The sequence below is a fragment of the Homalodisca vitripennis genome, unplaced genomic scaffold (genome assembly GCF_021130785.1).
Source record: "Homalodisca vitripennis isolate AUS2020 unplaced genomic scaffold, UT_GWSS_2.1 ScUCBcl_2537;HRSCAF=7413, whole genome shotgun sequence".
NCBI lineage: Eukaryota > Metazoa > Arthropoda > Insecta > Hemiptera > Cicadellidae > Homalodisca > Homalodisca vitripennis.
Window position 1 is genome coordinate 20,185 of NW_025778664.1, and position 16,026 is coordinate 36,210.

At 33.0% G+C, this 16,026-nt stretch overlaps 1 protein-coding gene across 2 annotated transcripts in view; it reads left to right on the forward strand.

Annotated features, from left to right (window-relative positions):
- The first annotated feature begins 4,664 nt into the window (after positions 1–4,664).
- LOC124372108 (serine/arginine-rich splicing factor 7-like) overlaps positions 4,665–16,026 on the forward strand; it is a 28,991-nt gene continuing 17,629 nt past the window's right edge. For both annotated transcript variants that reach the window (XR_006923310.1, XM_046830477.1), the window contains exons 1-2: positions 4,665–4,819; positions 14,851–14,912. Coding sequence is in view for 1 of the 2 variants with exons in the window: in XM_046830477.1 (XP_046686433.1) it covers positions 14,855–14,912 (58 nt within the window). In the remaining variant the exon portion in view is untranslated. The remainder of the gene's footprint in view (positions 4,820–14,850; positions 14,913–16,026) is intronic.

Here is a 16,026-nt window from a genome sequence, read left to right on the forward strand (position 1 = left end):
TGGTCAAAGTTTACTCTAGCAATAAGTTTTATGTTCAAGCTTCTTTAATTTATAATAACTATTAATTCTGGTGGGCAATTCATATGCACAATATAAGTATCTCAAAGTTCTCGTCTGTTAATTTCTAACTTTTTGATTGAACAACTTTGGTTATTAAAAGTTATTGATTTTACTTTCAACATCTCTTTCATTGAATACTTTATTCCAATTATCATGTTTACAGTCTTTTCGATACTTTTCATACTTAAAATTGTCAGTTCTATTGTTTTCAGGTTCAACGTACCTGCTTCCAAGAAACCGTTGAATAAAAGGATATTTTGTTATGTGAAAGATTAACAAAAATGTTGCCTATACCGTGTTTCCTCTGTCATATCTCAGGTTGATGCCTGTAGTAGTTTGTCTAAAACTGTAACCAAAAGAAATGTATAATAAGGCAATAGAGTTTGTGTCATAATGAGATTAAAATCTCCAAAAAACAAAATAGATTTATTTTTCGTTGATTTATATTCGTGTACGTTCGTTCATTATCAAGATAGTTATTCACCGATCGCTTTAACGTGTTTTCTGTCCCACTTTATGTATGAAAACCCAAAATTACAAAATAACTAATGTGACGAAATATCGTGCTTTGTAAATAATATTTAACCTAAAGTTCATATATTGTAGGTTTATATTTGATCATCGCCGAGCATCTGTTGTGTCTATGTGCAATGCATGTAGTGGACGTCAACCGCTCAGTCACGGTAAAAAAACAAACAATAACTAATTACATGACTCAAAATCTGTGTATCTGTACACACAGTAAATATATCCTCTATAAATATACATGTCAATTTACGTCCCATTTTTTTTTTTTTTTTTTTTTTTTATTTGTCAGGGATGGCAATGGTTTAATATAAAAAACATTTAAATGTAAAATATATATTATTAGAGTGATCAAAATACAAGCCTATATTTTCAACTAAAATATATGTAATCTATTGTTAAAGATAAGTATCTAAGCGCAAACTAGATCGTATAAATTCTAGGTAAAAGATTTTTTTTCTTAGGGGGAATGCATTTGCACACGGAGTGTGGGACTCCCTTGCGGACTACCCACTAAACCCTCTACGGGCCACGGAGGACCCAGGCCGGAACCCTTTCAGATGATATCACAGCCTGGTCCGTGTGTCTTATGTCCCATCTAGGACAAAAACTACTTTTTTCGGAATCTAGAGCTCAGCCAGGCATCCGTCTTCACGCTTGTGTTGAAGGATCGCATGTACACTGCATTCCATGCGTCCTCACTCTGCAGCATCAGCTCCACAATGGTGTCTGCCGAAACATCGCCAACTGTGGTGGCGAGCGTTCGCCTGGCCTCGGTGAAGCGCCCGCAAGCGAAGGAGGTGTGATGAACATCATCATCTTCCTCCGGGCAGTAAGCACACCGAGGCGACCTGACTTTTCCCATCCTGTAAAGGTACTTCCTAAAGTAACTGTGCCCCGTCAGGAACTGACACAGGTAGAAATCTATCTCCCCGTGACCACGATCTATCCAGGGTTGAAGATCTCGAATGAGATGGAAGGTCCAGTGACCGTCCGATCCTTCCGTCCACCTCCGCTGCCAAACCTGCAGAGTCTCCACCCTGGCAGCAGCCAAGGCATCTTGTCTACCCCGCTCGGCAGCCTCCCGAAAGACGGTCTGTCTCTCAATGGCCAGCAGATCAATAGGAATCACCCCAGCCACGGGCCGAACTGTAAACGGTGCGGTAGGCCCAGGCGACCCTAAGTGCTGCTCTTCTCTGTACCGATAACAGCCTTTGACTGTATCGCCTTATCCTCATGACACCCGCCCAAACCTCTGCGCCATACAGAAGGGTTGAGTTTACGTTAGCCATCAGCCTGCCGCAGTCCTTGTCCGAACCTCTACACCCCCCACATTCATAGAGATCAGAGTGTGGATTCTCCGTCGAGTGAGCATAACGATCTCGGTCTTGGCGACCGCCAGCTGGCATTGACCCGAATCATTACCTGATTAAGGCGTAACTGGGCCAAGTCCGGAGTCCTCGCCGTGATGACTGCAGCTACGTCATCGGAATAACCCACGAGGAAGACGTCATGGGGCATCTCGAGGCGAAGCAAACCATCGAATGTTATATTCCATAGGTCTGGGCCGAGAATAGACCCTTGAGCCGCACCGGCCGTGACCTATTTCGTTTTTCTTTCGTCTTTGGTTTCATACAACAGCCGACGGTTCTTCAGGTAGTCCTGCACAACGACCAGGAGATAGTCGGGCACGCTGAAGTCCAGCTGCAACGCTTCTAGCATGTCCTCCCACTGAGCAGAGTTAAACGCGTTCTTTACGTCAAGGGTGACCAACAGCACTATCGGCCGAGCCCGGTGACAAGCTGTTTCGGCTTGCTGGATGGCACTGACCACCTCTGTAATGGCGTTCAGAGTTGAGTGTCGCTTTCGAAAGCCGTGCTGCCGGAGAGAGAGATCTCCGACGGTTTCGATGGATGTGTCTTTTAGTTCTTAAGATATAGCCATTTTGTGCACTAAACATATTCCAGGTGATGATGGTGGGGTTACCTCGGCTTGACTGGGAGGTACGGAAAATGTGAAGTGGTAACCTCCCCCTCCCCCATTAGGTAATCCTAGATACGCCTACGACTTCAGTCCATTATGTGTTTTTACTGTATGAATAAAAGTCTTACTGTTAAAATCTCATGTGATTGTGCACAGTTTGTTTACAAATATATTTATTCGCCTATTTTCTCAATTCTATCATGGTTGCCATAAGACCAATGTAAAAATATTCGCTAACACTCAGTAAAATCCCATGGAGTAAAATCATCAGTGTTCTTGGTGTATAAGTGAAGCTTCATGCAAAAATTTCAAATCTATAGGTCAGTTCATTTTCGAGATATAGTGCGGACAAACATACACATAATGCCACTTTAATAAAGGCATGTTTTCATTTCATTTTTACATATAGACAGACAGACAGAAATGATATTTTTCAGGCCCACAAGTAATAGGTTTCTCTAAAGCTCAGCCAATAAACATATATATGAGTCATATACATATGTATAAATTAAATTCGTCTGCAACTAGCCATTGTCTGCTTCAGCATACTACGTAATTTGAATTGTTAAAGTGTATAACTTTTTAATAAGGTTGGAACTTGAGTTGGAGAGATTACCAGAGAGAGAAACAAGTGGCTGAAGACACAAACGCATTGGATGTAACCATCGATGTACAATAGAGCTATTATACGGTACATTATTGATGGGTGTAACTGATAACTTGAAAAAGTACTGTTTGCGACCGACAAATAACCCAGTAAGGTAATTAAATTATATTTCTGTACCTTTATAGTTGTATTTTCTTTTGGACACTACATACTACTAATTTACTGTTCACTGCCTGCAGCTTATATTCGTAATAACGCCATTTAGTGTAAATTGGTTATTAATAAGTATTTCAGAACTAAGAATTTTAAACTCTTAATTGTTTCTATACAGATAAAGCAATTATGTTCATTGCTTGCTTTTGCTCAATACAAAAATCATCTAAACTGATATACTACGATAAAGAATATGTGTGGTCAACTTTACATCAGTGTGGATAGTCTAAATACTGCACTAGTAGATAGTGCAAGTATTTATTGAAGTATTAAAATTAACATACAAAGAGTGCAAACAAGTCTAATAGAACTAAACAAAATGTAATATGCTAATATAAACACTGAAAATTAAAAGAGACGACAAACTTAGTTAGTTTAATTATATTTTAGCCTAACAATGAATTTAATTCACAAATAAATTAAACAGTGCAGTTGATTTCAGACCCGCCAATACGTCCCAGCTCTATCTGAGTGTTTGGAGAGAGTTGTACATAAGTAAGATATCTATCCCCAAAGGTATATTATTTGTCTATTTTAATCATGTTTCTGTATAAATAATAGTAAAACTACTGCATTTCTTAAAATTACGTATGTTATTCCTCTTCCTCACAGTGTTGTCGTCCAGTAAGGCACAATCCCCCCTGTGAATGAAACCATCTGAGAAATCATAATTCCATAATTTTGATAATAATAGGATGATAAACGTAGACGAGGGCCCTAAAAAATCAAATAATATTGAAACTGTTGCTTGCATTTTGTAAGTAATTTGTCCAAACTTAAAGCGGACTTGGACCGCTCAGTTCCGCGAAAAGCAGATGTGTGTGAATGGTTGAACGAATGACGTTTTGCATTATTAGTACCGATTTGATTGACAATTTTATTAGATAATCTGAGTATATTAAAGTCCTTACTGTAATGTGTTGTATCAATGTTATTTCAGTACATATATTTCAGGTACGGTTTGCGGCATTGTGTTCTACTATAAAAGACCTTTCATTAAAATGTCATAACACTGTATTAATAATTACACATAACTTAATATTTTATTAATCAATAAAATGGTTGTATTATTATTACTATAAAGGGCTGTATATTTGAAAAATTAAATTTTTTTAACAGAAGTTAATTTTTAGTATCTTCATATGTCTGTTACTAATGACATATGAAGTAAACCGAATTTAGCAGCTTTTAATTTAAACGTGTTTGAGTTTTACTTTGGGTTTTGTGAACCCCATTTCCGGTTGTATTTGTGCAATGGCACATCCTCCATCTCCACCCCACCACCACTTCATTCATGCGTCTTTCCGTAAATAGCTTATGTTGCTTCGTTTGTTCACCGGTGGAAGTTTTGGCTGTGCCGAACATTGGAAGTTAATTTTTGCGTAGTTGTTGATGGTTTCGTTGTAAGTCCTCGTGGACTTCAAGACACAAGTAAGATTATTTTATATTACTCATTAATTTAAAGTGCAATTTTTCATTAGCTTTACTTTAGGGAATGTTAGATAGAAGGCGTCCATTGTTTTAGTTTACACTTGGTGACTCGCCATTAGTTCTGGTATGAAGAGGGAAGACAGATTATAAGTTTTACATTTGTGTGTCCATCATAAGTTCAGCATTATTGCTTTCTATGGTTAGTGTTTACCTGGAATCCAAACTACAATTGATGGTAAGGAATGCTGTGTAACTTCTGGAAGGCTTTCCATCTATAATACAAAGGTTTCAAACCTCATTGCTCTAGTAAATCACTAAAATAAGGCCCGGTTCAGCTGTTTACTCTTCAGTTTTTGTAGATTTTGATTACTCTTCAGTTTTTGATCTTATAATATAAGATTATATTATATATAATCTTATGTATATTATATACAATGCTATATTATGGACTAAGGGGATAAGGTATACAACTCTAATATTGTTACCTAGAGCTACATTGAAAGCAATAGTTATTTATGAGAAAATAAATAGCAGAGCTAAGGTAGTGTCATGGTACATACTGGTATTTCTTTATGACTTTTAATCTATGTATTATACCTTAATTGAAAGCCTGTGAGTTTATTTTAATGTTTAGAGGTATTTAATTTAATTTTATCTTGTTTCGGGTACGGTCCAATAAGCGGACCCGGTTTTTTATATCGAAGAATATAATCATCGATACCTAATATTCGCATATCGAATCATAGACTATCAATCGATATAAAAGTAATAACAATCATATGTTTAAATTAAAATGTGAATTTAATGATAACAAATAATAAATGAACATAACCAAAATCAGGGAAACTCATAACTTTAACTAAATGAAACAGAACGAAAACGTTTTTACTAAAGTTGTGTCCACCATTACCTTCTTTTTTTGCATCTGAAGACGACCATGTTAGCTCCTCTGACAGTTACATTTGTTACCTTTCCACAAATATCACATAATAGATTCTTAGGTACTAACCCAACATCCTGAAGCCATAAAAAAACATATTTTATCGTCTTTTAAAGCAATTTCGTGAAGCTTCCTAAGATTGACGGCCATTTTAATACACAATGTTACGTGAAATTTAAAATATTACCTTAATTGTATTATTTGAAAGTGTTTACAGCTGTTCATATAGATTATTTAAGTTGTTAAAAATAATTCATCAGTATCGATTGATTATATCGATGGTTATGATTAAGTAATATCGTTTGCCAATTTCGATATAAAAAAACCGGGTCCGCTTATTGGACCCTACCCCTTGTTTCTAGTTTAAAATCTGTAATTTTGTTGTTAATCTCTATGCAGCGGATATAGCCTATATCAAAATGGCAAACGATATTAAATAATCATAGTAAACATCGATACAACCTATCTGTACTGATTGATTACTTTAAACAATTAATTTAATCTAAATCAACAGCTCTAAACACTGTCAAATAATACACGTAATCTTATTATTATTATAAATACAATTAGCCTACGTGTATGTATAACAATAATAATAATAATTAATATACATACATGTAATAATATATAATTACATGTGTATAATCAATAATTATGACAAACAGTTTTCTGTTTGATCATTCTTGTTTTGGTTGATTTATTATTTATGTAATTTCTTAATTATTTATGAGTTTTGCTATATGTCTACATATTTATATTTTAAATTAAAACACATAGGCTAATTGTTATTTAGGATTACAGATATTTTATATGAATTAGGTATCGATGATAATATTCTTCGATATTAAAAATCGGGTCTGCTTATCGTACCCTACCCGTTATACATCAACTAACTTCATAAAAATGTAAGAAAAAAAATATTAATTTGCACGAGAGTCAATTTAATTATCGTTATGTCATTGTGTTGCCACTGCAATTTTCTCTATAAACATTAAAATTATATAACTTAATAGCATATAGGCTACCTATATGGGGTAGGGTCCAATAAGCAGACCCGGTTTTTTATATCGAAGAATATAATCATCGATACCTAATATTCGCATATCGAATCATAGACTATCAATCGATATAAAAGTAATAACAATCATAATATGTTTAAATTAAAATGTGAATTTAATGATAACAAATAATAAATGAACATAACCAAAATCAGGGAAACTCATAACTTTAACTAAATGAAACAGAACGAAAACGTTTTTACTAAAGTTGTGTCCACCATTACCTTCTTTTTTGCATCTGAAGACGACCATGTTAGCTCCTCTGACAGTTACATTTGTTACCTTTCCACAAATATCACATAATGGATTCTTAGGTACTAACCCAACATCCTGAAGCCATAAAAAACATATTTTATCGTCTTTTAAAGCAATTTGTGAAGCTTCCTAAGATTTATGGCCATTTTAATACACAATGTTACTTATGTGAAATTTAAAATATTACCTTAATTGTATTATTTGAAAGTGTTTACAGCTGTTCATATAGATTATTTAAGTTGTTAAAAATAATTCATCAGTATCGATTGATTATATCGATGGTTATGATTAAGTAATATCGTTTGCCAATTTCGATATAAAAAACCGGTCCGCTTATTGGACCCTACCCCTTGTTTCTAGTTTAAAATCTGTAAAATTTTGTTGTTAATCTCTATGCAGCGGATATAGCCTATATCAAAATGGCAAACGATATTAAATAATCATAGTAAACATCGATACAACCTATCTGTACTGATTGATTACTTTAAACAATTAATTTAATCTAAATCAACAGCTCTAAACACTGTCAAATAATACACGTAATCTTATTATTATTATAAATACAATTAGCCTACGTGTATGTATAACAATAATAATAATAATTAATATACATACATGTAATAATATATAATTACATGTGTATAATCAATAATTATGACAAACAGTTTTCTGTTTGATCATTCTTGTTTTGGTTGATTTATTATTTATGTAATTTCTTAATTATTTATGAGTTTTTGCTATATGTCTACATATTTATATTTTAAATTAAAACACATAGGCTAATTGTTATTTAGGATTACAGATATTTTATATGAATTAGGTATCGATGATAATATTCTTCGATATTAAAAATCGGGTCTGCTTATCGTACCCTACCCGTTATACATCAACTAACTTCATAAAAATGTAAGAAAAAAAATATTAATTTGCACGAGAGTCAATTTAATTATCGTTATGTCATTGTGTTGCCACTGCAATTTTCTCTATAAACATTAAAATTATATAACTTAATAGCATATAGGCTACCTATATGGGGTAGGGTCCAATAAGCAGACCCGGTTTTTATATCGAAGAATATAATCATCGATACCTAATATTCGCATATCGAATCATAGACTATCAATCGATATAAAAGTAATAACAATCATAATATGTTTAAATTAAAATGTGAATTTAATGATAACAAATAATAAATGAACATAACCAAAATCAGGGAAACTCATAACTTTAACTAAATGAAACAGAACGAAAACGTTTTTACTAAAGTTGTGTCCACCATTACCTTCTTTTTTGCATCTGAAGACGACCATGTTAGCTCCTCTGACAGTTACATTTGTTACCTTTCCACAAATATCACATAATGGATTCTTAGGTACTAACCCAACATCCTGAAGCCATAAAAAACATATTTTATCGTCTTTTAAAGCAATTTGTGAAGCTTCCTAAGATTTATGGCCATTTTAATACACAATGTTACTTATGTGAAATTTAAAATATTACCTTAATTGTATTATTTTGGAAGTGTTTACAGCTGTTCATATAGATTATTTAAGTTGTTAAAAATAATTCATCATTATCGATTGATTATATCGATGGTTATGATTAAGTAATATACAGTGTCGCTAGAAAGTTTAGGGACACCTGTCTGAAAGAGAAATGTTACAGTTGGCCCTAAACTAACTAATTTCTCAATGCTATTGATTGTTGGCTGTTTTAAGGACATCAATTCAAGTTTTTATTCAAAATTTCAATATTTTATCTCCAAAAATGTGGAAGAAGCATGCATTAATGTATTTTAAGGAACTGCCAAAAAAACCTTGTTTTTTAGATATTTTATTTATATAACTTCTTAACGGCTTGCCATATTGTAATGAAACTTGCACAGTACTTTTATTATAATATGATGATCATTTAAAAAAATATGTCATGTTACAAATAAATTTTGTACTCAACTGGTCAGGGTACAAATAAAATTTTATTTTCGAACATTTTATAACAAAAAATGTGAGTTTTAATTTCGCTTCTACAAGTAGACGCCTTCATTTACAGACATGCGGTCTGCACGTCATTGTTCCTCTGGCGGTTGTTTTGTGAAACAAGCCTGCGCGCGCATTCCACACTGCCATTGTGAGAGTTGTACTGCAATCTTCTTTGTGATTTGTTTATTTCGCTGTTTTGTGAAAGTTAAAGCTGTGATTATGGGCCGCTCATCTGTGTCCGAGGACATTAAATGGCAAGTTATCGGTATGTATAAAACCGGTAGTTCATACCGAACAATTGCATCCAAGTTACATGTGTCTAAAACGTGTTGAAAATACAGTGCGACGTTTTAACCTAGCCGGTACCGTGATTGATGCCCCGCGGAGTGGTAGGCCACGTAAAACCACGCCTCGGCAGGATCGTAAGCTACTCGTGATGAGCAAAAAGGACCGAAATGCAAGTGCACCTGATTTACTAAGCAGCATGAAACAAGATGATGATCGTTACAATGTGAGTGTAGCAACTGTGAGTTCCAGACTTAGAGATGCAGGTATGAAATCATTTTACGCTATCCGCAAACCTTTGTTAAATGACAAGGCCAAAAAGACACGCCAAGTTTGGTGCAAGGCTCGATTAGGGTGGACAAAAGAAGCTTGGCGGCGTGTTTTGTTTTCTGATGAAAGCCGTTTTGAACTATTTCCAAGGCGCAGAGTTAGGGTACGACGTACCAATACTGAAAAATTTCTACCAGCATGTGTAGTGCCTGCAGTTCAGGCCGGTGGCGAAGCAGTAATGATATGGGGTTGCATTTCAAGTGAGGGTCCTGGGGAGCTTCAGTTCGTTGAAGGCACAATGAACAGTATTAAATATTGTCAAACTCTAGAAGAATTCATGTTACCATCTGCCAATAAATTGCTTGGTGAAAATTACATCTTTCAACAAGACAATGCACCGTGCCACAAAATCAAGACACACACAAGAATGGTTCAGTAATCATGATGTTGAGGTTCTGAAGTGGCCACCACGAAGCCCGGATCTTAATCCGATAGAAAATTTATGGAATACCATGGCCAGTCGTCTAGCGAAGAACAAACCCAAGAACAAAGCTGAACTGAAGTTCATGTTTGGCACAGATATGGCGGAGTATCAAGAAGGAAGACTGTCTGACACTCATTGATTCGATGCCAAAACGGATCAAAGAATGTTATAAAGCTAATGGAGGACCTATTGATTACTGATTTGTATGTATTCATGTCCATTTTACTATTTTGTATAATTTAAATATTTGTTTCCATTAAAAACAAACTTTTGTCAGAAATTTGTGTTTTTTTTAAGCCTGTCCCTAAACTTTTTAGCGACACTGTAGTTTGCCAATTTTGATATAAAAAACCGGGTTTGCTTATTGGACCCTACCCCCTATATGTTGTAGAAATAGATTTATTTGTATTTTTACTTTGAAACTATGTAGCTTTATTCTCTGATTCTTAATAAGAAAAATGATACATAACATGTATACATATACTACATATAGGATTTTATACAAAATTTACAAAGAGGACCTCTGTAAAAATTAAAAAAAAAATTGGAGGACACTTTAGAATTTCTATTAGATGCTTCCAGGGTTAATTTAAGTTCTAGAAGGCAACAAACGACAATTGCTTCATAGAAAATTGAATCAAAAAGTCCACGACAATTGAATTAGCCTATTGATATTTATAACTAACTAAAATGTTGAACTGTATCTTATAGGTATTTCAAATTACACCTAGTTCAGCTGTTTTGTCTAAAAAAACAAAATAATTATAGTAATTTTATTTTATATATATATATAAAAAAAATAATAAGATAATAAATAATTTAGTGATGAATCAAAACTATCCAGGCTAGTCTTGTATGTTACAGGTATTTCAAATTTCAGTTTAGTTCGTCTGTTTTCATATAAAAAGATTTTAAATATTTATGTTTTGTGTGTGTGTGTGTGTGTGTGTGTGTGTGTGTGTGTAGGCTATATATATATAAAATAGTCAATAGTTTATTGATGAATCAAAACTATCTAGCATGTGTGGGCTATAAGTTTTGGCTGCAGTATAATAGCGGCCACTTTGACAAGCGAATCTTCGATATTCATGAATTATGAATCATTGGTGCAACCAAATTATATATTAGTCTATTTGTATTTCAAATACAGTATAGTTCGGCTAGTTTAGTATCTGAAAAAGTAAATAATTTAATGACGACTATGCTAATTAAACCTATCTTGACTATGTATGTATCTATGTATTAAAGTCATAACAGTGTAACTTAGTTACCTTTTACTATTTTGAAAGATATATGTGGCTTGAAACTTTGTGACACAAATAACACATGTACATCACCATTTTACTTGGCCATTATAAATGGAGGTATGTAATGTATTGGTATCAGTGATAGGGTTATTCAGTGGTAACCTATTCCCGGGATACCATGTTACCAGCAACACCCTGTCATATCAGTAACAGCTTGGCTAAATGATTTGGCATTCTTGTAAAATTTTTCTTGTATTGGTTGGTTGGTGTTATTAGTACTGTACAGTAATTTTACTTTAGAGTGAAAATGTTGAATTAGGCCTACCAGTTTATAATTAGTCTATTAGTCTGAATATTGTATTGCAGTGAGTTAGTTCAACTTTTGTATATTATGTGTACTGACTCAGTTTATTTTGAAATTTTGTAATGTTGATTTAGTAACAGCATGATGCTAATACTGAGAACAGATCAGCTAATTGCAGTGAGTTAGTTCAACTTTTGTATATTATGTGTACTGACTCAGTTTATTTTGAAATTTTGTAATGTTGATTTAGTAACAGCATGATGCTAATACTGAGAACAGATCAGCTAATTGCAGTGAGTTAGTTCAACTTTTGTATATTATGTGTACTGACTCAGTTTATTTTGAAATTTTGTAATGTTTATTTAGTAACAGCATGATGCTAATACTGAGAACAGATCAGCTAATTGCAGTGAGTTAGTTCAACTTTTGTATATTATGTGTACTGACTCAGTTTATTTTGAAATTTTGTAATGTTTATTTAGTAACAGCATGATGCTAATACTGAGAACAGATCAGCTAATTGCAGTGAGTTAGTTCAACTTTTGTATATTATGTGTACTGACTCAGTTTATTTTGAAATTTTGTAATGTTGATTTAGTAACAGCATGATGCTAATACTGAGAACAGATCAGCTAATTGCAGTGAGTTAGTTCAACTTTTGTATATTATGTGTACTGACTCAGTTTATTTTGAAATTTTGTAATGTTGATTTAGTAACAGCATGATGCTAATACTGAGAACAGATCAGCTAATTGCAGTGAGTTAGTTCAACTTTTGTATATTATGTGTACTGACTCAGTTTATTTTGAAATTTTGTAATGTTTATTTAGTAACAGCATGATGCTAATACTGAGAACAGATCAGCTAATTGCAGTGAGTTAGTTCAACTTTTGTATATTATGTGTACTGACTCAGTTTATTTTGAAATTTTGTAATGTTTATTTAGTAACAGCATGATGCTAATACTGAGAACAGATCAGCTAATTGCAGTGAGTTAGTTCAACTTTTGTATATTATGTGTACTGACTCAGTTTATTTTGAAATTTTGTAATGTTTATTTAGTAACAGCATGATGCTAGTACTGAGAACAGATCAGCTAGTAACAGGTTACTGGAAAGTAGTAACCACTTGGTCACGTTCTTTTCATAAAAAGTTAACACTTTGAGTGCTGGCCCTAAATGACATGTAACTCTGTAGAATGCTGGGCGTTTTTGGTGGTTTTCAAAAATTTATTGAAAAAAAAGTATTTAAGGTATGAAAAAAATACTTACATGCCTTAATTCAGCTTATTTTCGTCTTTCTTTTAACGTGAGATTGTTAGTGGTTTTTTTAAAAAAATACACATAAAAAAATGTTTTTTAAAAACATATATTTTTGGAAAAAAAATTATTTTTTGAGACAGTTTTTTTATCTAACTTACTAAACTAAGCATATATACAGTTATTTACAATGACCCATTTACAAATATAAACTGTCCTTTGAATAATACAAATCATGTTTTTATGTTTTGTAGTTTTTTGACAAAAAACTATGCCGTCATATTGATGCGTCTGCATCACTTTCGCTGTCAGCACTGTTTTCAGCATCTGTAACATAATAATATACTATGTAAAATATGAATATATTTTCATTTTATTCATAAGAATAAAATATTAGTTGAATAAAGTTAATTTATTATAATACAAATTATAGTTTGATTCACGAAAACAATAACATAACCAAACTTTTAGACTGATGTTTATATGATAAATAGACTTACTTATTCTTACCTGAAGTATGTGTCTAATCTTCTTCCATTAAATCAGGATCAATGTCAGAATCGTCAAAAATACTATCTACACCAATAAAACTATCTTCATCTAATACATCACTGATCGCAACGTCGTTCAAGCTGCGAGAAGCCATGATTGCGACATCGACTGCCGGTTGCAACGAACGTCACGTCAGCGGCACGTAAACAACGCGACCGAAGTTGCTTTGTCATTAAGCTCATACAATACATCTGACGCTTTCTAGCGGTGAATTGTGTTACTAAAAACCCAAATAACATTGTAGAGTAGGCAAAACCCGTTTAAATACGGACAATGTAATATAATACCAATTGAAATGACAACCACGTAAAACTACGGGATTAGCATTCTTTCGGAAGTTTCGCCGTTCCGTAAAATTACGGGATTAGCACTCTAAGTGTTAAAGACAAATAAGAGTATTTCTCATCTCTAGCAGTCATTATTCAAATACACATGATTTTACTTTGTTTGAATTAATTTGAAACAATAATTTTTGAACCGTTAATGTAATTATTTTTGTAGGCTTTTAGGATTTACTAAACAATACTGTTATTCTGTAAAATAAAAAAGCTGGCAATTATTAATAGCCTATCTACAAGTCAGATGTATTTATATTCGTTTATTATCTACTTCAAATTTCAAGACCAAAATTACCTCCAAATTAAAGGTATTGCTATAGGTACGTAGGTGGCTTTGTAATGCTAATCTTTTTATGGGACTACTCAAAAAGAATTTTTTAACTAGTCAGAAAATACACCTCCTAATTTGATTCAGGTACATAAATGATATTTTTTATAATATGGCTGCACAGAATAAAATTATCAATTTTATTAAATTTAGTATTTTAATTCTATGGCATAGATAAAAACAAATCCATGTTGAAAAGTGCAGTTATTTTTTGTGTGACTCTGCGGAAAGTTCCAGATGGTTTTGTAAGAGTGTATAAACATGGGTGGGGCTAATTTACCTGCAGCATTTGCTGTGATTAGTGTAGTAAGACATTCTCTGTCATTATTTCCAGTGATTGTATACACTGTTACGTAAACCTTTTTTCCTTTCGGGCAAGAGATAGCTGTTTAATCAGTTAATCACCTGGCTTAATTTCTATAGTTCTTTTTCCTCAAACTTATATCAGCAAACTTTCTGGATTTGCTTTGAGGTATTTTGCACTTTTTAATTTTGTAGGTTCCATACTCAGTTGCATTAGTTTATTCCTAACCGCAATCAAACACAATTGTTAGTGTTTTTAATTATACATTTGTGACTTGATTTTTATAAGCAAGTTCAGTTCACAGAGATGTCATTTAGTGGATTTTGTTATTTCTGTTGTAAACCTGCATCAATCCACCAATAAATTCAATGTTAAAAGCTTATGTAGGCTAAAGGGCTCCAAAATTAATATAAATTTTTTTCTTTCAGCACCATGTCTCGTTATAGAGATTCAGGAAATGCAGACTGCAAGATATATGTTGGAGATCTGGGTAAGAATTTTAAGTTTACAATTCGTATATCACAATCTTGTTGCATATCATTCTTTAAATATTACGAATCATGGTGCCTTGGTAAACGTTAAATTAATGAAATCTTAGTAATAAATTCTTCTGGCTAATGTGTTCTAAAAGCAGGAGACTTGTCTATAAGTTTAGTTAATTAACGTCAATTGTATCCTAAGTTGCAGGCATTAATATTGAAAAGATGAATTTACATGTATTGTTCTTAACCCTTTTACTGCCGGCCATTTTTTTACTGTACTTGTCAAAATTGCCAAGGAGGAAAATCGCTGTTGTGCATTCATTTACAAAAAAATGCTGTATCTTTTTTATTTGTCATTAGATTTGCATGAATTTTTATTTTATTTACTCGTATTTAAATGCTGTTTATTAAATAATAAAAAGACATTTTAATTTGAAACAAACAAATTATTTAATTTTAAAAATGATGTAAATAAAAAAAAAATAAAAAAAAAAAATTGTGTTTGGCATCTGATAATTTATTTTTAAAATTATACTAAAATTATGAGCATGATATCATTATAAACTAGAGCAATTGCTTAGAACATATACCAAATTTGAATGTGCTACCTTGAAACATAGCTGCATTATAAGGATTTTCCCAAAACTGGTAGGCCTCCTCTAGGCCTACCAGTGGAAATTGAAGGTAAACTTATCTGTGCCACATCCCCCTCACTATCTAATAACTCCTCATTATCTGATGGTAAGATACAGTCAGGATCGTCATCAGTGTCATCCACATCACAATAGCCCTAACAATAATATCAGATTCGTTCTCGGCATCTGAATCTGACAAATTCTGAAGGAAATCGTCACTCAAATCGTCTTGCACTTAATTATTGTTCCCTCACTCACAGGAGAGTTAGATGTAACTCTTTTACTCATTTTATCCTTGATCAACAAAAGTAACACTTCAAAAAACTTTCGATAACATTGTAAACAACAACAATGAACGAAGATTTCAGTAACATAACCCGATCAACTGGTTTTGACAGCTGTCTAGGTAGTTCGCCAATTCTAGTCAAAGACGACGAAAATAGAAATCCGAAGTTCTTCAAATGGCTTCTTTCATTATCCTTTGCTC